The sequence below is a fragment of the Aplidium turbinatum genome, chromosome 4 (assembly GCF_918807975.1).
Source record: "Aplidium turbinatum chromosome 4, kaAplTurb1.1, whole genome shotgun sequence".
Lineage (NCBI taxonomy): Eukaryota > Metazoa > Chordata > Ascidiacea > Aplousobranchia > Polyclinidae > Aplidium > Aplidium turbinatum.
The window spans coordinates 42844965-42871285 of NC_137475.1; the positions used below are offsets into that span (position 1 = coordinate 42844965).

Consider the following 26321-nt stretch of genomic DNA (forward strand, 5'->3'; position numbering starts at 1 on the left):
AAAGATAATAAACTTAAACAAATCGGTTTCATAGCGAATGAATTTGTTTGACAATAAGCGATATTCACCGTTTGTGCATCACCAGGGATTTGCTGAAGTGGTCTCATCGCGTGTCACGCTTCATCACCTCGTTCGGCCTTTCGGACATGAGCACGGCGGTCGCAATGTCCGCCATTGATTGTTTTGTCGCGTCTTGCGCGAAACCCAACGCAAGGTTGCTCATGGTCGAGGAGATTGTGACGCAACTGAATATTTCCAGTGATAAGGTGATTGGGTTTTCTTTTAGTCTGTTGACTTGTTTGAAACGTAGTCAAATATTTTTCACCCCTGCTTACATCCGATAGTTGAAGATTTAGATTCAGTGGAGGGGGAAGACAGGAAGCCAATCTTCATGTCCACCTTCAGGCTTGCCTGTAAATGTCCTGCCAAAAGACACGGTCGCATGCTCTTGAGCGGTGTCGAACCGGCGCCCTTTCGAACATTGAGCAAGGGCTGTCACCACTCAGCTATGAAAGAACTTTTGCTTGTGCCATATCACAACGAACTGTTGCTGTGAAAACTTGGTTGCATCTTTCACAATACTTTGGCGTCAAATTCCACTGATGTGATATTCAACAAATGATGCATAAACTTTTCATACTTCGTTGCCACTTTACGGGTGTATCAAATGAATTAATGATTGAACATATTTCAGGCCGAGTACTATTGTGAGTCTTATAAGCCTGACATTGCTATTGGGAAACACTCTTTTACTGTTGGCCGTTCTTCCATATCCCGGATTAAGATTGCTGAAAAAAGTGGCTGGAACAGAAAAAAACAACCCTTTGCATCCACAAGGTAAATTATGCTGCCGATTGCTAGTTTCTAACTGAGGTAATCTGCCTGATCCAAGTACTGTGCAAATGTGTGTCATGCGTTGCTAAATTTCTGTAAACCTATTGCTCTTCGGCAGTCGAATATTACTATTTTAAGTCAACAATATCATTTGATGTACTGCAAATATTTTTTGCTACGTGATAGTTTTGTTCGGTTGCAATCGAATATCGCTGACATTATTTGCCAACTAATTTGTCCCATCATTCGTCTATGTGACGACCAAACAACGACAGACTGTAATGTTTAAGTAAAATAAAAGGACAGCCTAGCCCTGACATGAACAAGTGCTGAGAAGCGTGCATTATTTTGTACAGTTTCATGAATGATAATGATTACAAAGACTTTTTCCACCGGTCATTATCATTGAATGCAAAAAATTTCAATGTAAACTGTCAATACAACTCATACAGAATATCGCCATTTTTGATCCCGATCCTGCTTATTTTTGCCGAGGTCAACAAATACAACTGTTCTTTATCACCAATTTAATGTGCCCAGAATTGACGATATTATTAAATTAGAGACTGCAAAATTTATGTACAAATATGTGCACAAAATGCTGCCCCGTGCCTTTGCTGGCTGCTTTGTTTTTGTAAACGAAATTCGCCATCATAAAACCCGTCAGAACCAAAAGAATGATTTATATTTGCCTTCTGCAACGTCAAATTCTGGTAAGAAGATGCTATGTTTTAATGGAGTGAAACTATAGAATCAAATACCAAAAGAAATACAGGAAATGTCTTATAATGCTTTTAAATTTATATATAAATGTTTATTAAAGAATTTGTACAATGATCACTCCTGAAACATATCATCTGCTTATTTCTCTGCACAGTTTTTTTTTTATGTTGCCCTGTGTTACTCCACTGTTAATGTATTATCTAAATTGTTGGTATTGTGCTATATGTGTTAATATTCTTAATTTTGGGTCTTTTGTTTAAATGTTTGGGTGGCAGCTGACTTTGGTGACCTTTTGGTCTTTCGCTGCCATCCTTGTTGTGCGAATTATTTGTGTTTATTATGTTTTTGTATATTTTTGTTCTTTTCTTTTTCGCCAACAAAACAAAAATAAACTGAACTGAACGCCAAACTGTAGTAACGCAGCTGAGGATGATGACGTAAGTATGGCTGACGTATGACCTTGCCAATATTTTGCTGCAGGCATGCGAGTATTCTATTGGAACGAATAGCGACTTGTGTCAAAGCTTGTGAACCTGCCCTACTGGTCGGGGAGACCGGTGTCGGGAAAACGTCAGCTTTGCAATATCTTGCTCAAGAGACAGGTCAATTTCGTTTATTATTTCACAATTATTGTAGTATTAGCTTGGTGTTGTACCATCAATACAACGGCTTCTGTTTCGACATTTTAAGACAAGAGCTTTGACATCCGATTGCAAGAGTCCTAGCAACGTTTCATTTTCTAACAGTGTTGCCAAGCTTGCTGCCATGTTGGCTTTTATACTGTTGAGTTGCACTCACATTTACTGTTTGCTCAATCATCGCAAGCGGATTGGAAGTAGGCGAACTCCACAAAATTTATGAAAAAAAAGAAAGTTTCGAAGGCCAAGCGACAAATGTAGAATTGGATCCTCTACATCGTCAACTACTTCTCGTTTGCAGCATTTCAAGCTGGTTCATTTATTTAGCTTTTAATTTTTAACTAATTTTTAACTTAATTTTTAATTTTTTAATTTTTAGGTCGCCAACTTCATGTTGTTAACATGTCCCAACAATCGAGCTCTAGCGACCTCCTCGGCGGATACAAACCTGCTCAACTTCTCCACTTGATTGCGCCTGTGAGGGAAGAATTTGAGAAATTATTTTCGAAAACGTTTATCCAGCAACAAAACGTCAAATTCCTCACTCACATACAAACCTGCTTTGCAAATAAAAGGTACATCGAAAATCTTTACATTTAATGCTGAAAGGGAAATATTATAAAACGACAACGTGTTTCTGATAAATGATCGGTGATGTTGTATAACAAAATAAAGATTTAAACTGGAGATAGCTGGTTTACTGGGGGTGTTTGATTATGAAAATCTGATTTATGAAAATATTGTCACCAATGTTTGCAATATACAACTATACAAGTTGTAAAATTCAGAATTCACATTTTAATTATTATATGTAACCCCAGTTGAATTGTGTTTTGTCTTTTGACTGTCTCCGCTCTGGTGCGCTGGAAGTCAATGCTGAAGTGCTGAAACCTTAACCAATTCCTGCTGTCCTGGCGAAACACGGGACCGACACCAGATTCCTATAATATTTTCCTGTTTAGATACAATGACTTATGGCAGCTTATGATGCACAGTTGCAAGGCAGCTTTGAAAAGACTCTCGAGTGACAAGGTAACTTTGTTTGGTGGTCAAGTGGACTGGTGTTAATATCCCATCCATCTATCTTGGTTTCTACTCTACTGTATTGATCGCGTTTCGTAGTTTAGGAAACTACTGCAAACTACTCTAACCAAGTAACTGTACCCTACTCTACAAGACAGCTTTGCTGACTATTTCACCCTAAAGTAGGAGCATCAGAAATTTTTTGTGAGAGTTTCTCTGATTGGCGTGATTGCACAACAAAACTATTTGTGCATCTATCGTCAAGAAGTAGGAACTGTTTTGTATGGAACGATTCACCAACAACTTTTGCAGAGGGCCGACAAGAAGCAGTTGCGATTGTGGAAGCAATTTACCATCACACTCGAAGACCTTCGGTTAAAACTGAAAACTGACTCTCCCATTGCTTTTAACTTTGTCGAAGGTTGGATGAGTTTATTGTTTTCTGAAGCAAGTTTGTTTATGTCTAGCACTGGATGCTCATTGCTCAATCACAATAAAGTTAAATCGGAAGGGTTATAAAGATTTCGCATGAATTCGATAAAATCCTCAACAAGTGAAACTTTTTGTTTCTTGCTTTGTCAAAGACTTTATGGTTTTAGTGGCTGTTTCAATATAGAGAGAATTTAAAGTTAAAAGGATTTTTAAAACTCTCTTATTTACTACACTTCAGGTGTGAAAATATGCAGTACACTTTTTCCAGGCTTTGGTGAGTTCTCCTAATTTGCGTAATATTTCTTACAATTGTTGATGTCAATCCAGGTAAACTGTCTCAATGCATTGAGAACGGAGACTGGCTTTTACTGGATGAGATCAACCTGGCAGGGTCGGACACACTTGAATGCTTGAGCGGACTACTCGAATCGGAATCCGGGTCCATTGTTTTGATGGAACGTGGAGATGCCAAACCTATAATAAGACACAAAGAATTCAGGTTTGGTTGCTCATTATTTCTGTGCATTATGGATACTTTATGTCTGGTTGATAAATCCATGACTCGTTTGCATTATTTTTGCGTAAACCTTTTCCATAGCGCGTTCATGTTGTTTTTGCCAACTTGTTGTCGTTTTATTTCTTTTGGGTGGTAACTAACTTGAAGACCGTATTGTTGGTTCGTTGTCTCTCTGTCAGAAGGACTGGCATGTTTAGGTGTCGCTTCACGCTGAAATGCATTGTGCTATCTACTCTATATCTTTTATAAATAAACCAATATGAAATCAATTAACCAAAAAACTTTTGTTATCCAGTTGTCATAAAATTGACCGGAGCGTTCCTTTCAGGCTTTTCGCCGCAATGAATCCAGCAACGGATGTCGGGAAGCGGAACCTGTCCGAGGGCGTCCAAAATCGATTCACCGAAATATTTGTGGACGAACCCACAGAGGCTGGTGACATATCCACCATCGTGGATTACTATTTGAAGAAGCGAACGGTATAATACCACACGATTTCTTGCATGTATCTATTGCAGCTTGCTTCTAGATGATGAGCTTCTTCACAGATGAGCTAGTCCCAAGCAAACGCATCCACCATCTCGCAATGTGCCAAAGTGCATATAGTTTTAACTGCTGTTCCACTCATTTGCAGAAAACATAAAGTTTGTAACAAAAATCACAGAACCCTTGATAGCTGGACACGCAGTAAAGCTTCTTAACTTTTGTTGGCTTCTCTGCACATGGAATAAAATCAGTGAACTGGCTGTTTTGTGAGTGGAATTTGAAAGTAAACTTTCTCTTTTGCTTGTATAACTCTTGTTTCTTCTTGAAATAACGCCCACGGTTGTACAATGTACAATCATTAGATAACGTCCACGGTTGTACAATCATGTGTCATCTGATGGAATATTTTGAAGTTGATGCTTCACTGATTTGTAGTTATCAATTTGTTCTATATGTTGTCACTTGACACTACAATTTCATTTCCTAACATTGTTTATTATTAATATTGATTTCTCTATGTTAATGTTATCTTTACCCGGACAGCAACGTCCGCAGACGTTGAATCAATGTAAAAATGACGGCTTTTGCTGTCTGGGTAGCTACTGGGTACAAAAAAACAAGGGTGACATCTTTTTGATTTTCGCTAACACCTTACGCCTCAAACCCTTTTCTGTGCATTGGGCCGTTATATCCGCCCTATTGTAGAGTAGACAGTTAACATCATCATTTCTTTTGTTTAGACTTATATTACGTATATTTATATTATAGTTATTATATATATTATAGTTATTACATATATTATAGTATATAGTATATATTATAGTTATTATATATAGTTATTATATATATTATAGTTATTATATATATTATAGTATATAGTATATATTATAGTATATACTTATATTATTTATATTTATCATTTTATTTATTTTTTACTTTTGCTAGGTTCACGAAGCAGTATTTTCCTTAATTATAACGTGGTTTTCCTGCTAAATCAACTTGTGATATCCAACGCACGAGAACCTAGAGAGCAAATCAGTCGATTTTTGCATGAATTCAACGTCTGCAGACGTTGAATTAATGTAATAATGGCGGATTTTGCTGTCTGACTGTTGCATGTTTACTACTATTTTCCTCTCCAGATCGGAGGGACCTCTGCTGTCAGTGGGATTGTGACTTTCTACAGTGAAGTCCGGAAGCTTGCCAACCAGAAACTGGTGGACGGAGCTGGACGGAAACCTCATTATTCTTTGAGGACTCTTTGCAGGTTCTTCAGTGTTCTACGAAATGTAGCCTATCTCTTTTAATATTCATTATACATTTTTATTTAAAAACCGTCAAACTCAAAGCTTCACTAACACTGTAACTGTACACTGTACAGCCGGATCTGCACTTCATAACAGGTAGATAATTGTTACTGACGTAATGATTACACAGTAGTATTAATGACTAATTGGTAATGACTACATAATTAATGATCGTTAATGACTACATAATTAATAATTGTTAATGACTAAACAGTAGTGTAGTTTTGCGATATAAGACTTTGCCTTTAGTGATTAATATTTTGGAAAATTTTTCTTTTTTGAAAAAAAATACTGTTGTTTCGAATCTTTGAACTACTGTCGCAGATTCGGTGACAGAGATTGGCAGTAAACCTATGAGTTTCCGTTTTTATTTTGTTTTGCTTTCAGAAAGCTGAAGAATTCATTCATAAAAGAGATTATTCTACATTTTCTAAAAGGAGTCACAAAGCTCTGTTTTCACAGATCCTTGCGCTACGTAGTGGATAATTCCAACGTTCCATTGGAGAAAGCTTTGTATGAGGGATTCTGTTTGTCATTCCTGACCGCGCTAGATCGCTCGTCACATCCTCTTGTCATTGACCTGATCACTAATTACGTGGTTGGAAAGAAAAATCTGAAGTTAGTTGATTGTTGAGGTTGAATATATTCGAATTTGCATAGAAACAAAACTTGTTTCGAATTGAAAACAAATTTTTTTTTTAGAACATTACGCATGTAGCGTTATAACAGTCGACAGAACAGGTTATGTTATCTGGTTGCTAATCCTACCTTCATGTACACTACCAGTCTCATGACCACATTATTGTCGTTTAGATCGATATTATCTCAAACGCTGCCAAAACCTGACTACCCTTGTGTGACCGTCGAAGGTCATCACATACGATGCGGCCAGTCACAACCGCACCGCATGCCTCACTACATCATCACTGAGTCGGTTCAAGACAATCTACGGGACCTTTCCAGGTATTCATTACTTTTATATGCGATTGTGGTTGGTTTTAGGATGAATGTTGTGTTTCGTAAAATTTTTGTGACTGTGTCAGTAATCTACGAGGGGCTGTGGAAAGAATCGACCATCCAAGGAAGTATAAAACACAAACTACTTTAGGCGCTTTTACTTTTCAACACAAGCTCTGTAGTTTTGTACCTCGGTAGTTTTATTACAGTCTGTGCATTTTCTTAATTAGGCTCATTAATTTTCTAAAACTTCCCGCTCAGATCCGAAACGGGTTTGAAAACCACTGGTTCGTTAGTAAGTCAGACGGTGTCTCCTAAGTAACATAGACGGTGTTTCCTAACTCTTTTTGTTAAAAAAGATTTTATAACTTTTTGGCGTTTGCCAGGAATTTTATTACTACAAATTATTTTTGCGACAACTCATTCGACTTCGTCTGTTTCTCGTTGTGCTTCGTAATATTATTGAGCTTTCATCGAGCTCTTTGAACCTTTCGAAAAACCCTGTGGACTCCAGCTATGAACCTATAGAACCCTGCTAGTGAGCTAACTTTGATGATTAATATTTGTAGTCCAGTGGCATATGGAAAATACCCGATCCTGATCCAGGGCGAAACATCGACCGGTAAAACGAGTTTGATAAAGTACCTGGCGTCTGCCACGGGTAACAAAGTGATTCGGATAAACAACCACGAACACACCGACCTCCAGGAATACGTTGGAAGCTATGCATCTGACAGCAGTGGTAAGATTCTTAGTTTTTTAGGCGATGGGGTAGCGCAGCAGATAAGGCGCTCGCTTTCCAATCATGCAATCCTTGTTCGACTTCCGGCTTCAGCTGATTGTTGGTATGCACTGCTCAGTTTGGAATCCCCATTCTGTTCGGGACCTGGTTTTTTTTTCGCTGAGACTTTTCGGTCATTTGTCCGAAATGACTTGAAAAAATTCGGTCATTTTTTTATTTATTTTGGTCATTTTTTTCTGATGAACATATTTCCTTTCAAGTAGCTGATACAAACCAAAATTTGCACTTCCTGACAAGCTACAATCATTAAGTTACATTTTAACAAATATATAAAACTTCGACTTTTGTTCCGTTTAGAGATTTGTCTTAACCTCTTGTAGCCTCCGTTGACAATGAGGAGGCTGAATGGATTCTTCCAGCGTTTTATTTGCTAATTCTTAAAGTAAACATGCGCTTTTCTTTTGTAGGAAAACTGGTCTTCCAAGACGGGCCTTTGGTAACAGCCATGCGAGAGGGTTACTGGGTCATATTGGACGAATTAAACCTGGCGCCCACCGATATCTTGGAAGCTTTGAATCGTGTTCTGGATGACAACAGGGAATTGTTCATTACAGAAACTCAAGAAGTGGTGCAAGCCCATTCCAGGTCACCCATATCTTCTGACACTAAATTTTGCTTTAAGAACAACTTATCCAATGATGGTAACTCAAAACAAATGTACCTCATAGGAGTACCCAAACAATTTAGTTATTCATGGGTATAACCCAAACAAGTTAAAGCACACGCACCCATCAAAATTATGCATGCGACGAGGCAGGAAAACAAACGTTTGATACATGTAGGTTTTCGAAATTGAAATTAGCTGTCGGGGCAAATTTACTTCCATGGCGTCGTTTTTTTATACCCAATTGCGTGATAAATGTGTAATCGTGTTATGTGTATACTGTATACATCAATGAATTGCTTCTGGGCCGCTAATGGAAACAGCATGAGGTGTCGCGCACCCTGACAGAGGTGACATGTTTCTGATACTTTATTAGACTTAAGCAGGATTTTTGTTACTTGAATTTAATGGTTTTCAATGTACTTTTGCAGATTTATGCTTTTTGCGACTCAGAATCCTCCAGGCTTGTACGGTGGACGTAAAGTGCTCTCTAGAGCATTCCGAAACCGTTTCGTTGAACTCCACTTCAACGAGATCCCAACCGATGAACTGAGAACGATTCTGCACAAGCGATGTGACCTTGCACCTACCCACTGCTCTAAAATGGTCAAAGTGATGTTAGAATTACAAGTAGGTGTTCTTCGTAAGATAGAAAGTCTGCATGTATCACCAAGAGTTTTAGCGCTTCAAGTTTGGCTTTCTTTTCTCCAGTAATATCTCGTAATTCTAGTAATTCTCCAGTAAATTGTTTGTGAAATTGCATGTTATTAATAACGCAGAACACTTTTGCTCATACTTTCAGCGTAAATATTGCCAATATCAGTTATATTGAAAACGTGTATGTACAATTGTACATTGTACAATAAAGAAGTAATTTTATGCTTTCTACTAAAAAAGTTTGCTTCCACGACAAATAGTGATAATAATGATGATATTATTAACGAATAGCGACCATCTAAAGTTCTCACTATGCGATGCCCTGTTGGAAGGTTTTTATTTCTTACAACTGTCTGTCGTAACTTGGTATGCTGTTGGCTGTTGACTTGAGGTTTCAATCTGTATAAAACTAACTGAGCTGCCCGCTCTAGCAAGTTTTCGACGTATTGAGTTTGTATTTGACAACATGATTGCTAACTTTTTATTCCAAGGCACGCAGAAGAGCGTCGGGATTGTTTTCTGGAAAGCACGGCTTCATGACCTTGAGAGATTTGTTCAGATGGGCGGAAAGACACAGAAGACACCAGGTATGACGTCATAACAACGAGCCTTGACTGAATTGGGTTGTTTGCACTCGGTAAGAATCCACTTCTGAAGTACAGAACATAGAACTGCAAATGAAAGTATGCTGATAATAAAAAGTGATAGCGGTTGCAGTTCGTTCACGTCAACCTCTTATCCATTCTTCTCTGTTTTTGAACAGTTTTAAAACCGATTTTCATTTTCCAATCGAGATAATGTTTTGAAGCAATCGCCCAATAATTAGAGAAAGAAATTTGTGCGAGTGTTTAGTCTGAAGCTGACAGAGCTTGTGAAAACATCGATCGGGTTCGTTGTTGCGTTATGGAAATGTAAAAGCCAATCAGATTCCTTGACAGTCGATATTGTTCTCAGATTGAACCGAGTGAATTTTATGATTGGGAGCAGCACCTAGTGGACGATGGTTTCTTGTTGCTTGCTGGAAAAGTGCGGAAGGAAGAAGAAGAAAAGGTAACGGAAATGACACTAGTTGTCGTAGTAATCCAGTTTTAATCCGGTGTTGTTCCCGTGAACAACAAATGTGAAGGCTATTTTATTCGTGAGCAATGCAGATATTATTTTTTCAAATGAAATAATTAAAACTTTGTTTCAGCTCTTATTAAAAGCTGCCGCCAATTGCGATGATCATTTGGATGCTTTAAAAATATGTCTTCGTTAGTACATAACAATTACACAAAATCAGTCAAGTTCGGAAACTTGTATCATTTATTCATAAAGCTTTAGCTTGCGTAAAGGCGGTTTCTTTATCTTATTCAAATAGAAAGTTGTCATAGGTGATTGAAGAAGTGCTGCAAAAGCACTTCGGCCGTTCCATAGACCATCATCGGCTGTTCAGTGTCGAGGCGGTGAAGCAAATCGTTGGCGATCTTCCTGCTGAATTTAATCACGTGGTTTGGACTCAACCAATGAGAAGGTGACTATTAACTGTAGAATTTTCTTTCCATTTTTTATTTAGATTGCGTCACGATACTTTCTTAAACGGGCAAGCGAAGCATGTAAACATAACAAAATCTTTTGACTTGATGCCATATTGAGCCGAGGTGCTGTTGCAAAGCATTGTAAATCAATGACGTGTGATAAACATACACTTTTGGGATTGCAGATTTACTTTCAATAAATTTTATTTGCATTCATTCTTAGTATTTTAACACGAATATTGTTGGTAAGCTCGTTTGGTATTGCACCTATTTCACAAAGTCCTCTTTTTCATTGATTCAATGTATGGGAGACGTCAAATGAATGTTAGAGGGCTAGATTTTGCTTCTTCTTGCTTATGAGGCAGTAATTCAGGCAACATCTCCCAATTGTTGCAACCAGTGCAATTTTTCTAACTCTGATGAAAAGGTTAACTGATAATGGCATATTTTCACTTCCTTAATTCAGACTGTTTGTTACGCTTGAACGCGCTCTACGATTCGACGAACCGGTATTGCTCATTGGCGACACCGGTGGTGGCAAAACTACCGCTTGTCAGATGATATCTGCAATTTTGAAACGGAAGCTCTCAATCATCAACTGCCACGCCAACACGGAAGCGGCTGATTTTATTGGTGGTTTGCGACCTGTGAGTAAAACTTGGCTTGCTGACCAGTTTCTGTGAACTCTGCTTAGTTACCCTATAGCTTACTGTAGGTAGATACACGCTCCTTAACTTTTGATTTTAAGTTTCCTTCTTTACGCTATTGCTGAACTTGATAAAAGGAAATGAATTTTTTTAAACAAGATAGGTTGGTCTGTTGAAATGACGAAGGGGCGTTTAAGATAGAAATGATAATCAGAAATATAATTCGTTCGGAACAGCACTCCCATTAATGTAGCTAAGTGTTTTTTATGCTTCCGCATGAATAGTTTAACGCATGATTCTTTAGCACTAGTCTATGTGGTCACCTAACCTACTTAAACCTCTTAGCCTATTACATTATGCCATTAAAATTTTTAGTGTTGCTATTGAATATTTAGTCTAAATTGCTTTATCTTAGTTGTTCTGGAGTTCTTCCTTTAATTGATCATGCAACGACTGCCGAGAAACACATACAACTAGCGTTGCTTTTCTTAAATTGCATTTATAAAAATGTACATATCACTATATTAAAAGATTCTTTTTCCCGATTGTTTCTCACAGCTATTCAAAAAATATACTGTGAGCTGATTGCACTTACATCATTGCTTTATGTCGTAGGCACGCCATTGTGACGTCACAGAGGAGAATGGAAGCTGTTCCGACGAAAAGTCTTTGAAACTGTTTGAATGGGTGGATGGACCGTTAGTGACAAACATGTTGGAGGGAAGCCATATTCTAGTGGATGAGATATCCCTGGCTGATGATTCGGTCTTGGAAAGGCTGAACAGCGTCTTGGAACCCGAACGGACGCTTGTTATTCCTGACAAAGCTTCGCTGGTACGCACAATTCATGTTGTCTGATGGAAAACATATGAACATTAATTTTGTCACCACTGTCTTTTAAATCTTAATTTTGCAAACAAAAAACACAGTCTTATCCCAGTTAGTGTAGCTCGCTGTTTTTATATTGAAAGTTTGCAGAGGTTGAGTCTATATTCTACAGCAACGGTCTCAAACTCAACTTGCTCCGAGGGCCAAATGAACACTTGTAAGTTAATCCGAGGGCAGCAATACACAATTAGAAGTCAATAAACAAAATAACCCAGTTAAAACGCAATAAAAAGAACGCACTAAGAACGTTAGATTGCAAGAAAAAGTAGCAAGAACAAAGAGAGGATAAAACACTGTACAAACGCAAGAAAAAACGCAAACGAAAAAGAACGCAAACGAAACGATGGACCTGGAGAGTAAAACTCTAGCAATCAACTTTCAAAAGCGCGGAAAAAACTAAACCCTGAAAGAACTGACTTCAGCAAACACCAAGGCTACTATTGTGATAACGACACAATAGTTTCTCGCACGCAATCAAATGACGCGACAGTAGTGCTGAAAATTCGTTTGAAGTTTGATGGTCATTTTCGGATTTTTTGAGCAATTTAAGAGTGAATTTTATTTTCTTAATCCATAGAAAAAATATGTACTGTGATTGTTAACCATTTCAACGTTTGAAAATGCACCGCGGGCCGCTTCAAGAGTCCTCGCGGGACGTGTGTTTGAGACCCTTGTTCCACAGCTTGTAAAACGGATGGATTTTGCTAATTGAGACACTTTGTAACATTGGTACCCCGAAATTTTGCCGAAAGGACATTTTGCTGAACGGACATTTTGCCGAAACTCATTTTTGTGTTATATGTATCGATATTCTCCACAATGTGTTTTAGTCTATTGTTTACAACCTTAGTCCTTTCGGCAAAATGTCCGCGCACGGTAACATTTCACATATTTTTTGAAGCTTTGTGTGCTAACTAAACTTTTTTAACTGTCCTTTTTAAACTGGTTGTTGTGTTTTCAAATCGTTTACACTAATTCTTGCGTGAACACAGACTATGGACAAAGAACCCAACGAAAGCCAGTTTGTGGCAGCTAAAACCGGATTTCAGTTTCTGGCTACAATGAATCCTGGAGGGGATTATGGTAAAAAAGAGGTGAGTTCGGTTGAAACGCAATTATTGCTAACAATGTGTGAAAAAATTCCCAAAGCATTTCTCATTATGCTGCATACTTTATTTGAACTATGTAATTATTATTGATAAATTGTTTTTCATGTCACCAAGCCGGTATCGATCGTTCGTGTGACAATACGCTACCTACCAAAAGATCTTAAATTGCAATCAGCTAATTTCTTTCTACGTCTTGTGCCACATTAGTACAGTGTTGCTTTTATCATATATCTAATATCTATTTGCTATTTTTATCATCTGCTATCATTTTATTTGGTATAATATTATATTTACTGACTATTTTTACCATTTATCTACCATTTTAGCTAGTTTTTATTTTATTTCTAAACCATTTCTACCATTTATTTATCATTCTAGTTCGTACATGTTATATTTACTATTATTACATAATTATGTAATGCATAAAGAGCTTGTTTTCCTCCAGTTATCACCAGCCTTACGGAACCGAATGACCGAGATCTGGTGCAGTGTTGCCCACAGGGAGGACGACCTAACAGCGATTGTTCAGCACAACCTTCAACTAACCCCACCTGGGGTAAGTACCAGTGATCCAAAGTAAAGTTACCGGCTTGTAGAATAAAACTGAAGTTTTTACCAGAAAGCGTATCCAGTAGCGATTTATACTCTTTCAAGACACATTGCTATAATTTCTTTTTGCATCAGATTTATCGAGAATGTGGAATAAGAGATGGAGAAAAAAATTGTGTTTTTTGTTCAGTTTTCAAAGCTTTGTTTACTAGATTAAGGTGTGTGTTTACTGTTTATACGATTTTGAGCTGCTTATGACAACTTTAGAGTGGTACCTTTATGATTCCATTGCAGTGCACACCGATAACTCCTGATAATGCAAAGACATACTCTGCATTGGTCGTTGGTTTTGTCACTTGGTTCAAATCTACAGTATTTGGAAAACGGTGAGTGATGTTTTGAGATCACCATCTTAAAAGGTTGATATGAAAAAATGCAGCCATAAACGTCTTGGTACCTCTTGAGGCTCCATTAATATGTTACAGGATGTTGTGTTGTTTGGATATTGCAAGGAATTCACTTACATAATCTATTCTACTTTGGTCGGAGTGAACAGTGGGCAGCTCTGGTGCATACTGTCTGTTGCAGTGTTTTCAATAATTGTTATTTGCTTTAGCTCCACAAATCTATTATATTAGAGTTGTTGTGTTTTTTAGATTTGTGATATCCGTTCGAGATTTGATCACGTGGTCACGGTTCATGAGCACGTCATGTCATCGTCTTGATCTTCCTTCAACTTACGTTCATGCGGCATGCCTGGTGTACATCGATGGCCTTGGTTCCGGTGAGTGGTTGTTAGTCTAAAATTTAAACTTACGATTTAGACAACAAAGGCTACATTTAGAGACTCTAAATGTAGCCTTCGTTGTTGCTAGGCTTCAAATCCACATTGTTGCTAAGCTTGTTTCACTCTGGGGATCTTCAGAAGGCTCTTATTAAATAAGGTTTTTAGAGATTACTAACTATATTTAACATAATTTGCTCTGCTTGGCATTCGTCACTTTTTGGTATTGTTGATTATTTTATTGTTTCTCGCTAAGTTGTTTGTCTTTAGGTTTGTCCGGATCTTTTGCCTCGCAGAGTCTGCAATCCCATTCGGAATGTTTAAAGTTCATCGTCTCTCAGCTCGTATCCTCTAATCAGATCTCATTGATGTCCGACTACTCTCGGTCGTGGGTCGAGAGTGAGATCACTGGAAAGAGTGACACAGAAAAGCAGATTATCAGAAACAAAGAAGAGTTTGGAATCGCTCCCTTTACCATAGCAGCAGGTAAGCGCACAATCGTCGTCGTATGCCTCACAGCTGACGTGGCCTTTTGATTGACCTGGTTCTGAATATTCTGTCAAATTCAGCGTTTCCAACTAACATATTTAAAAAGTGGTTTTGTCATAATAAGAACCTTGGTTATATGGTCAAAATAGGATAGATAGAAAAGAATGGACCAATTTCTAGAAACCGAGTACCTCCATTTTGTGTTAGTGAACGAAAATAGATCAAAATTTTGATTTAGAAACACTGCAAAATAAAAGGACGCGAAGAGATCTGCTCGTCGAAACAGCAACGAAATGTCTTGCATGTTGTTTCATCGGGGTTGGAAAAAGATAATTGCATTTCAGGCAGAAATGTCTGACTTAAATGGGTAACCAATAATTTGAAGCTAATACTGTTTTGTTTACTTTTCAGGTTCGGAGCAAAGTTCTGCTAATGAGTCGTTTTCGTTCAACGCGCACACCACTTCTGTTAACGCGATGCGCGTTCTCCGGGCTTTGCAACTATCTCGGCCCGTTCTTCTGGAAGGTTCTCCCGGCGGAGGGAAGACTAGCCTGGTTGCCGCCATCGCTGAAGCTGCCGGTTATAATCTCGTGCGCATTAATCTGTCCGAACAAACGGTAATTTGGTTTGGTTTTTGAATCTTTATCCTAGGACTGACAAAGCCTTGATTGGTTATTCCTGGTAGCTTCGCATGCATGTAGAGGCTCTTGACGTAGGGGCGGTTACCGAGATTGGTAGAGTGAAGTTTTCCGATTGTTAAAGTGTTGTTGCCAGGGAATTATTCCATTTACTAGGTGCCGCTGAATAGAGAGCAGTCCTGAAATGCGTTGCTCAAGCGCACCCCCGAGAGTCGAACCTGCGCCGCGTGATCTTGAGCCGGGCGCGTAACCACTGAGCTATCGGGCGGACTAAATTTGAGAAGGTTTTTCGTGCAACACACTCTGTCTTACTTGGACAGTGGTCACTGTAGCTGACGATCTTTTTGTTCCCAAATGAAACTCCATCCGATTTGTTTTTCTACTTCAATCTCAGAAATGTTTAGTGTTTATCCATGACCTTCTTTATACAGCGGCCTAACTTAAACTCTTAAAACGATTCCAGACAAAAACTGCTGATTCAGCAAAATGTTGCCTCCAGTCACAAAAAAATGGCGCACGTGTACGAAGCCTGTAACAGTAACTGAAGAGGGCTATGTGTTTATCCCATCTTCCTGTTGGTTAGGCATTATGTTAGCGTAAAAGATCAAACAGTCAATTAAAACGTTTGCCTGCTTCAGAATCACTTTGCGTTGTTGCGAGGAATGTCTTGTCTTATTAATTATGTGTAGGCATAGTTTTAAAACGATTGACGGTTAATAACTTGCTCTAAGTGCTCGTACACGTACTGCAGATTTTAGTTTTCAAGTTGCTTCCTATCTTTAAAATGGAAATCTAGAAAAACTCGATGAATTGTAAAGCCGGGACTGTTTGTAGCTTCCTTTTAAGTTTAGAAAACTGGAAACGCTGGTTCGGCTCTTCCAAGGATTCCCAACCTTTTTACTTTCTTTAACTCCTTACCATCTTGTTAAGACTAATTTACGCCTATCAGCTATTTTTAAATTAGAATCAGTGCATGTATGACACACACTATCTTTCCAGTTTCAGCGAATTATTCTCCTGGTAGACAACATTTGTCTCCACAGGGTTACATTCACCTCAGCTTGACATCCCTCAACCAATGACTTTAAAACATTTCAGGATGCTTCTGATCTGTTTGGTGCAGACCTTCCAGTTGAGAATGGCAAAGGCGGCGAGTTTTCCTGGCGAGATGGCCCTCTGCTTGCCGCAATGAAGGCCGGCAATTGGGTTGTTCTCGATGAGGTAAATTTATTTACATTTAAACCTTTTATGTATTCATGGTAGTAAAAATTTCCGTTTCATGCTTTTACTGTTTACCCTTGAGCAACTACTAGGTTTCTCAATTTTAGAACCAATATCAATGTGTCATGGAAAGGGTTGGAAACCTCGCGTGTCGTCATTATGACGTCACCAGTTTCTTCATATCGGACGTTGTTGCTTCAACCAATAAAACCTGTTTCAGCTGAACCTCGCCTCACAATCGGTCTTGGAGAGTCTCAACAGTGTTTTCGATCATCGTGGGGAGCTCTTCGTCCCTGAGCTTGGCCGCTCCTTCATGGTTGATCGGAGGCAGACCAAGATATTCGCCTGCCAAAATCCTTTGCAGGAAGGCGGCGGAAGGAAGGGGCTTCCCAAAAGTTTCCTGAACCGATTTACGCAGGTAATGGCCAAGAACCTGACCCTTAGCCTCTATTATAGCAGACTATGGCTACTATACCTGTGGTTATACTGCACCTACCCAGACAGGAAGATCAGTTATTTGTACATTGATTTAACGTTTGCAGACGTTGAATCAATTTAAAAATGACGGATTTTTGCCGCCGTGGTAGATACAGTGTGATTTGTCACATCTTACAGACTTTGCAAAGTTCTACTTGCAGTCTGGCTGAGTTTTTCCAAGAATCAGATTTATTTTGTGCTTTCGTTGGTTTACCGATGGTAATATTGCTTGTACTGGTGAGATGTGGCACGCTCTCCGTTTTGATAATAACTTATTTTTTATTCGATTGGCTGAACGCTCTTTCTACCATGTCACATAGCCGCGTTGCGTGATTACTTGAAGGGTTATTTACCTTCTTACTGAGGTGGCCATTTCTGATATCTGATCGTAAATGTGTCGTTCACACGGAGAGACATTGCACTGTTGATCACCAGAATTGTAATAAATGAACCAGATACGAATCTGCAATATTGCAGCTCATTGATATAACAAGGAACGGTTAATTTTGGAACAATCTATGCCGGCTTGATATTTTTTTGCAATCTAATATCTCTATTATGTGTCGAGTAAGGCCCTCACAACCCTATCCTGAGTGTTGACTTATAAACCGAAACAGGTCTTCGGACTATCTGGAGGCAGTATTTAAACGAGGTAACAAAGTTATGTATTTTAAAAGTAATCATCCCTTTTTGAAAGCATTGACAAAAGAAAACTATAGTAGCACTCATCCGTTCGTGACACGCATTTGTGAAACTGTGTTTAAAGGGTAGGTTATGAATACACAAGTACAGTAAATGTGTTAGTTCTGCAGACTTGTAACATCATGACCTTTGACCCGAAACTATGATAAAGAAATGACAAATACCAGTCAGAGCTGGTCCAGTACATCTATTGCTTGTATTTGAGACAGCCATTAGCAACCCGTGTAGCACGCGTCCGCTGTTCGGCCGCTTGTCTATTAATAGAGATTGTTGATGGGCCGACTCAAGAACACCTCATTGACACTTGATCGGGGTAACCATCAGCAAGGGAGCGGCCTTCAACAATGTTTCTGGAGCCTTGTTCAGCGCCCTCCTGTGGGTACCTTACACGCCATCGTTGCAGAATTTGTTTAGATTTGCAGAAGATACTCTTCGTAGTCTCCGTAATCATAATCTTGAGAGGAGCCCTGTAAACAGATTGGCTGTTAACAGAGCTAGTGAGAGACAAGTTTAAAAAGTAATAATCGAAACAGACAGAATTAAGGTGAGAAAATTAAAAAAAAAAAAAGGTTTTTGAACTTTATCATGAGATCAATATGTGGTATATGTCTGAGATATTTCAATGGCAATAAACTAATTAAAAATTTATACTTGGTGCTAGCGGTAAGAAACTCACAGGCATCTATTACTCGGGCATGCCCATAATCATGGAACCATGAGACAGATTTTGTTCGTCATTGAGGTACAAATAACAATTTCGTGTTTCTGTTTTTATTTTGCTGATTTTCTACATCTTTTTTAGCGTGTTAACACCCCGTTTAAACTATGGGGCGACTTAAACACTTCGCAATATGCAAGTTTATATTGAATTGCATAACATATTTTAAAGGGTTCTTGGAAGGAAATAGTTTTGGCCGAACCGAAACAAAATTTTTTGTGAAGAAAATTGATTAAGTTGAAATCATCACGATAATTTTTTGTCAAAACAAAGCATTTTGAAATATATTTTTTCGAATAATTGGAGCCCTGAATAATGAAGCAATGCACTAAGTTTCGAATTTACAACAAACTAACTTCCTCTTTTTGTAACAAAACCAAGATAAAGAGTTTCCATCGATTTAAAATAAAATACTTCTAGTTGAGACATTGTTGCTAACTCACTTCTTCGTCTCCAGTCGTTCCGTTGATTATTGAGGATATATATTCTTCATATCCTTCAAGATTCGTTACCTGCAGTACAGAAACATTGTTAGAATAAACACCAATCGCTTGAATTAAAAGAAAAAGATCTTAAACGAAGTTAACCATTGTTTCAAGATGGTAGTCTCAAACCAGAAGTACCGTTGTCTTGAACTATATTTTCAATTGGGCTTTTTCAATTTTCATTTCTGAATCACAATAGCATGTCTATTGTCCGCTCCCTATCTAAAGTAATGGCTAAAAAGGTGGAAATTGAAGGTGGTGTAGCTACTGAAGAAAGATAAATTGGCTGTCAATAGAATGTGTCAGTGATTTTGCAGCCTTTTGATGGTCCTAACAAGCTTCTGTTCGGTGGTTCAATAGCGAAAGAATATTTTGGGTAAATTTGAGGTCTTAAAGGTTTGTGTATTGCAAACAATTTGTTATTATGCGTCATTTTTAGTTTATACATATGACACAACCAGATCGACTGTGATTTTTTCCCTACTTCGATACTTACTTCAAAAAACTTTTTCAAAATATCAATCGCGTTTTGCTGACATGGCTCGTCGAAGAATGGCATCATTACAGAGTTTTCTTTTGTGCAGAAATATGCTGGTACCGGGCTGACTTTTTCCGCTTCTATTTCCTGCAAGCAGGAAAATAATATTAGGGCTGGGTAGTATGACGTCATCCATGTTTGGGAAGCTTTTTATTTTCAAAAGGTTTACATGGATAGGATTTTGTTATGGACAAAGTCTATAATATTGTCGTTCAAGCACTGAACGTAATTCTGTGTTACCGACAAAGGCGTTAAAGTTTAAAGGTCATTCTTTCATACTTTGCAACTCTCATTTATAACCCAAACATTAGAATGTCGCTGGAATATTTCAGAATCACACTTACCATGAGCATTGACTTGTCTGCCTGTTCTGAATGAGCAAAACTTATCAGCCATTCCTTTGCATAGTGATAGGAATTTGCGTACATACTATTATCATCATTGCAAGGACATTGAAAGTTGTTGTACTTTAGGTTGATGATTTTCAGATGAGCTAGACCATCTAGCATCCCCGGCTGAAGATATATTTCACATTTTAAAATGTAGAAACGGGAAGTTTACGCACTGTATACCATCACATTGGCACTTTTGTACTGGCAGTCCTATTTTTGTACTGCAGAAGTTGAGTTGATATGTGGTATGTGTGATATGAACTGGCTGATGTGTGCAGTCCATTGTCGTCTTTTCAGTAACGTAATGGCTTTGAGAAACAACGTTTATATGAACTGCTCTGGTGGTCCAGTTTTAAATCAAATTTTCTCCTTTTAATGTAATTCAATAAAACTCACAGTTTTAATTCAATAAAACTCACGATGTTACCTGTATATATGTTATGTCATTGGAGCTCAGGTCTAAATACTCAATGCTTGGTGCCAAATCACATATGCGAATATTTCCCAAAGAATCCAGTTTGTTTTTAAAAAAATCAAGATGTTTTAGGTTTTGAAGTGGCACTCCGAGGAATGCTTTCAGTTTTCCATACATGAGTTTAAGTTTTTCCAAGTTTTGAAGGTCTTGAAAAGCCTGCAAACGATAATCAAGCTGCGATGTAAACACGTTTTATTTGTCATACATGTAGTAATGCGATATATGGATTATATTGCTAACAATACTATTTTCTACCAGAACATAAGTATATTAAGACTCAGAGCTCGTTGTGCATTGGTCCACTGTAATGGCCCAGGGAAGTACGAAAATTAGGTAGACAAGACTCTATTTCACTCGATTATTTCTGACCTTTTTCTCTCACGTAACAGCACAGTGTAACTAGTCGGGGTCTCTCTAGAACACGTTATACCTTGTTGACTTGTGGCTGTAGTCGTGAATGCAACTTACGTGATAACTGGGAGAGGCAAATTGATTAAAACTCATATCGAGCTCCGATAAATTGCGCAGGTACTGAAAACTGCCGTTCGCAATCGTGTTTATATTGTTGTGTGCTGTCTTTAGAATCCGTAGTGAGAGACAGCAGTTTCCAAGTGTTTGCACAGTCATCTCTGTTACATTGTTGTGGTCTAATGAGAGATATTGGAGACTTCTCATCCTAGGAAAACCTCTGTCTAACGTGAGGTTGTTTCCAGTAAGGTTTAGGTACTGCAGAGCATGGAGGTCTGTGAGATAATCAAATACAATTTATTTTGGTAAAATAAATACAATATGTTTCTGTTTTTATTTCTGGAAAATCAAGCATTTGTTTTTTGAATAGCATTTGCTTATCGATTTTTCGTTAGCATGTCAAAGTAAAAAATAATCAAAACGGAAAATAAGTTTAGTCAGTTTTTGCAGAAACATAGGGAGCAAATTCGCTTCATTTATCACAGAGTTTAAAAGCAGTTTTATTCTGTAAAAAATAAATCGTACTTTTTAGATTTCATGGAGCTTCCATGGCTATACCATACCCCCAAAATATTACACATGCTTAGAAAAAATGCACATCAAGATGTGATAAATGCAATGCAAAATATATGTTGCTACAGTACCAGTAGAGATTTTGTTAGTTATTAAATATGTATTGTACATATGGTTGGTATGGATACGTAAGAACACACAATTGCTCCTTCGGTGATGTATTTTTGCTACGTCCAGTCGGTAAAAGTCCACTTTCAAGGACAAAAAGTCTTATTTTCAGATGCTCTTCAAATTGTGTTTTTGCCGCTCCTTTTGTATGTTTTCTTGGTTGTGATCTTTTCCTTTCGCGTTTATCTTTTATATCTTACTTGTTTATTGTTAATTTAGATTCCTGATGAGGGCTCCAAGTAAGCTGAAAACGTTCGATGTATTTATTATCATTAACCATGAATTTATGACTTACCTATAGCTGGGTCTATGTGAGATATTTCATTGCTAGATATATCGAGGTGTTTGAGATATTGCAAAGTGCTGAAAGTTTCTACATTGACTTCGTGGATCATATTGTTGGAAAGTTTTAAAATCTCAAGTTTTGGCAAGGAAAACCTTTCTAGATAATGAACCGAGTTTCCTGAAATGTATCGTGATTAGAAAAGTACAATATTTTAAGACATACCACTCTTCTAATAACGTCAGATTTAAACACAGTTGGAATTTTTATAATGTGCTACAAAGTGGCGGTGGGATTGCGCAACGGATAAGGCGTTGTCTTTCCAATTATGCAAACCTGGTTCGACTCCCGGCTTCAGCTGCTTGTTAAAAACACCGCTCACCTCTACCCAGAGTGTAATAAATTGGGTGGGCTGGGCATAATAGCTGCAGGAAAGACGGCCGAGAGAAAGGAACTGGCCGCCCTACTCTTCTTAGTGTGGAAAGCTTAGTACAATGAGAACCTTATCTTTTCATACTCAACACTTGAATCAAGTATGGGAACACCTTTACCTTTCCTACTATAAATTCGGGTAACCGTTATCCATTAATTGCCAGTACAATCAACCCTCACCGTCTAAATCAAGTTCCACCAGATTTTCTAGCCCAATCAACTGGTTGTATGAAACAGATTGTATGTTATTTCTTCTTAGGTTCAAATAACTCAGTTTTTTTGTTTGGTTGGTCACATCATCAAGGAACGAGTACTCTTCTATAGTTGTGATTTGTTGGTCTGAAAAAATTCAACAAACTTCCTTGAAATAAAGTTTATGAAACAAGTCATGAAGTTTGAAACACCTGAAAACCACAAAAGCTTAATGAAATCTCCTCCTAACTCAAGCCATTGAGCACTGAATTGCTTCACCACCGCATACCAGAGAGATCCAAAGATGACAAGGAGTTTGCGCGGAAGAATATCCGTCGGCGGATCACCTTTAGTTTATTTCCTTTCACATTGATGCCATGTAGTATTGATGACAATTCTGGAAAGTTCATTAGCTTGTTGTGGCTCAAGTCCAAATATCTAAACAAATGTTATTCCAATATCATCAACTTGTCTTAGAGGGTTGGGTTTATTGATCTAACCATAGGCACCGACTTTTCAAAAAACCTTGGGGGCGAGAAAGGCGATGGCGTCATAAACAGGTCGCGGCCCCCCCCCCCCCCCCCCCCCCGGAAGTCGGCGCGTATGGATCTAACCATGCAAATACCATAGTTTTAAAAAAGTTAAATGACTGAATTTGTTTCGGTTTTAATGTTCTAATTAGCTGTCATATACATAATAGATTGGGTTTCATTTTCAGTAGCATGATCGTTACTTATTCCGCAACTGTTGATGCAAACGGCCTGTTTCAGCCTAATGCTGCGAATTCTCTGTGGTAGTAGCGGTTCGCACTAGCTTTCGAAACACATCGAACCCGCAGCATTAGGATGGAATAGATCGTTCTATCTACACTTGTGAAATTAGCTGTCATATTTTGGAAAAGTAACTTTTCATTTTGCTTTCGGTGTGGCAACACGTAATTGCTGTTACATACCATTAAATGGCGCAATTGCGGCAGTTGGTCATTGGTTATAAGTTATCAAACAGTAAAGCTTTAAAAGCTACTATTTGAAATATTACATAGTTCACAAAAAATAGTTTGTGCAAAATTTTTGTTTTTACCTTATGGTTGGATGGTTGTTCAAAGTGTGTACGCTTGAAGTGGACAGCCTCACACCACTAATGTGTAGTTCTTGCAATAGTGGCATGTTCTGAAAATATTGAAGCACCCATAAAATACAATACAGTTACTTGCGAGGAGTTCAAAAATTTCTGCGACGAAGATACCACCTGCCTCAACAGCAGCGTAGGTAGTCGCTTGAAGTTTGCTGTTACCGAAAAATAGCCGAGTTTTATGAAAAGTGAAATTGTGTGAGTTGGCTGTGAAAAGACAAATCTTTAAAGACAAACAAAATGAAAAACATCGAAATATTGAAAAAGCATTCCGAAACGACTGCATGGCCAGCTTAGAACGTTGTCGTGCCCGGTGGTAATATATTGCTCGTACTCTTCATACCTGCAGTGCATCTTTTGGAAGGATTTTAATTATAGTGAAGTTCAAGTACAGTCTCTGGAGTTTGGGAAAATGTCCACTTGTTAAATTTTCTGTGTTGAAACGATTCCCTGACAAATCGATTTCTTCCAACGTAAGTGAGGCATATTGGGAGTCATTCATAAAAGGGTGAAATGACCTGAGGTAGCATCTAAAATAGAAGGAAAAGATTTGCTTGGTTTCGTTCCAGAAGCCGTTTTTTTACGAACTAAAATTTCCGACAGAAAGCGAAGTTTTGAACAAATTTACGAACAAGACCAAAATTTTCGGTATTTTAGAAAAATGAGTTTTTAAATGTTTCAAAACCTTTATTGCAAACAAACCTTACCCTCTTGCTTTCAATATCTTTAAACTGTTCAAACTTTTAAAGTGCTTTGCACTAATAGTATGTTTCCACCAGTTCGTGAAAGACATGTCGAGAATAGTAAGATTGTGCATGTCATCAAAAGCGTCGTCAGCTAATGTCCGGTGTCTCATTTGTGTTGCCAGACCGCTGGATACATCCAAAACCTTCATATTTCTTTGGCCTTGAAGAAGTTCTCTGAATCATAGCGAAAAGAAGCCATCTTTAAACAACTAATAAGCAGTGCACTTGCAGGCTATTTTCAACTAAACATGTGGACATAGTGGAGTTTGGGCACCAAGTACTTTAATTGCCAGAATTAATTTTTTAACTAGGATTTTTTTTTGTCGTATGCAAGCTTACACCCGGTGGTTGGAGATTTAGATTAAGACTAAGTGGACGGGAAGGCAAGGAAGCCAATCTTCGTGTCCACTTTCAGGCATGCCTTTAAGTGTCCTGCCAAAGACACAGCCGCATGCTCTTGAGCGGTGTCGAACCTGCGCCCTTTCGATTGCCGTTCCAGGGCTCTCACCACTCGGGTATGCAGCCGACAATGCAACTAAGATTGATGTTATGCCTTTCTTTTGCTTAGCTGAACGACTCTGTATGATGTAAAATGTTGTAAAATACGGAAAACCAATGGTGTTTACACTGTGAAGTCATTTTGTTTTTGTTTCATGAATAATAATAATAACAATCATGCTTTTATTTGCGCCCATTGCGATAACATACAGTACATTGCGATCACAGATGCGATGCAACAGTTACGAATTACGACAGATTACGACACCACCCAATTTATGTACTTATCAAAAACGGTTGAAAATCAAATTTACCTGCTGAGGTGATTCAATGGAATATTGGCGAGATACAAATGGGTTATTGACCTTGGCATGTAATGGCCGGGTACTGCTTTCAAAAAGAAATTGTTTCGAAAATCCACAATTCGTAGGTTTGATAATGTGGAAAGATTTGGTATTGTTGCTATTCTGTTGTATCGCAACGATAGGTGTCTGAGTCTGCGCAGAGGTGCAAATGCATTCGTCCCGATTTGCTTGATACTGCAAACAAGGTTAAGTGTATGAAATGTTGGCAACAATTATTATGACACTTTCACTATCTTCGAGCTACATCTCTCGGTTGACGCGTCCACGCTTAAATCTAGAGTAGAATCCAGTAGGAGGAAGATTTAGATGAATTGTGTCTTGTGTCAATGCCACAACCAAGTGCTTGGGTGGGGTGTCAAACCGAGCACCTTCGGTTGGGCACATTTTCACCCAGTTCAAAATAAAGTCTGTGGAACATGCAATTAATGATAGTGATGATTATAATGAAAATTTAAAAAAGCCCAAAGTCTAGACTCTAGATAGATACTAAACACATCTCCACCTAACGTTTCGAAAACTAAAACTAGACTGTTTTCAATAGCATTGAAGATAAAAACAGTTGTATACATTACAGTTGTATGACATGTGGTATGCCGGTCACAACAAAGTTGGCTTTATAGTGCATACTGGTATACCAACGTGAGAGACGTACATCCTAAAACAGAAAAACAAAAAGCGTAACTGTGAATTGATAACACCCTTACTTGTTATAAGAAAGTTCCAATGACTCGATATTTTCTGCCGTGTCCTCATCCATTTCGTAAAATTCGTTTCTAATCGTCCACAAGCTATTCATCTTTAAATTAAGTCCGATATGATGAGGTACAGCAGATGAGTTTGTTTGTCGTTGTGAAGAAACTCCAGGATCGGATGTATTTTCTAGATAAAAACTCCACTTTTCTGTTTGGTATTGAAA

The 26321-nt window shown here is 38.2% G+C and overlaps 2 protein-coding genes across 2 annotated transcripts in view; one reads left to right on the forward strand and one right to left on the reverse strand.

Annotated features, from left to right (window-relative positions):
* The window catches only part of LOC145769200 (midasin-like), a 78909-nt gene that overhangs the window by 10371 nt on the left and 42217 nt on the right, over positions 1-26321 (forward strand). Inside the window, exons 13-39 of the mRNA XM_082580790.1 lie at positions 86-266; positions 695-837; positions 2038-2159; positions 2575-2770; positions 3158-3227; positions 3546-3639; positions 3978-4149; positions 4496-4646; positions 5796-5920; positions 6423-6578; positions 6774-6923; positions 7487-7659; positions 8127-8304; positions 8755-8953; positions 9472-9567; positions 9935-10030; positions 10354-10493; positions 10964-11144; positions 11760-11978; positions 13025-13126; positions 13587-13697; positions 13985-14076; positions 14347-14474; positions 14745-14960; positions 15375-15580; positions 16700-16822; positions 17043-17240. Of these exons, the coding sequence (XP_082436916.1) occupies positions 86-266; positions 695-837; positions 2038-2159; positions 2575-2770; positions 3158-3227; positions 3546-3639; positions 3978-4149; positions 4496-4646; positions 5796-5920; positions 6423-6578; positions 6774-6923; positions 7487-7659; positions 8127-8304; positions 8755-8953; positions 9472-9567; positions 9935-10030; positions 10354-10493; positions 10964-11144; positions 11760-11978; positions 13025-13126; positions 13587-13697; positions 13985-14076; positions 14347-14474; positions 14745-14960; positions 15375-15580; positions 16700-16822; positions 17043-17240 (4018 nt within the window). The remainder of the gene's footprint in view (positions 1-85; positions 267-694; positions 838-2037; positions 2160-2574; positions 2771-3157; positions 3228-3545; positions 3640-3977; positions 4150-4495; positions 4647-5795; positions 5921-6422; positions 6579-6773; positions 6924-7486; positions 7660-8126; positions 8305-8754; positions 8954-9471; positions 9568-9934; positions 10031-10353; positions 10494-10963; positions 11145-11759; positions 11979-13024; positions 13127-13586; positions 13698-13984; positions 14077-14346; positions 14475-14744; positions 14961-15374; positions 15581-16699; positions 16823-17042; positions 17241-26321) is intronic.
* Positions 17954-26171, reverse strand: LOC145769603 (podocan-like). The gene is made up of 14 exons (XM_082581267.1): positions 26110-26171; positions 25355-25579; positions 24504-24716; positions 24140-24326; positions 23746-23834; positions 22955-23103; positions 22654-22812; positions 22054-22221; positions 21078-21352; positions 20562-20765; positions 20087-20257; positions 19701-19829; positions 19163-19231; positions 17954-18468 (listed from the first exon to the last, which is right to left on the reverse strand). The coding sequence occupies exons 1-14, from the start codon at positions 26160-26162 to the stop codon at positions 18412-18414; spliced, it is 2148 nt and encodes a 715-aa protein (XP_082437393.1). The 5' UTR covers positions 26163-26171; the 3' UTR covers positions 17954-18411.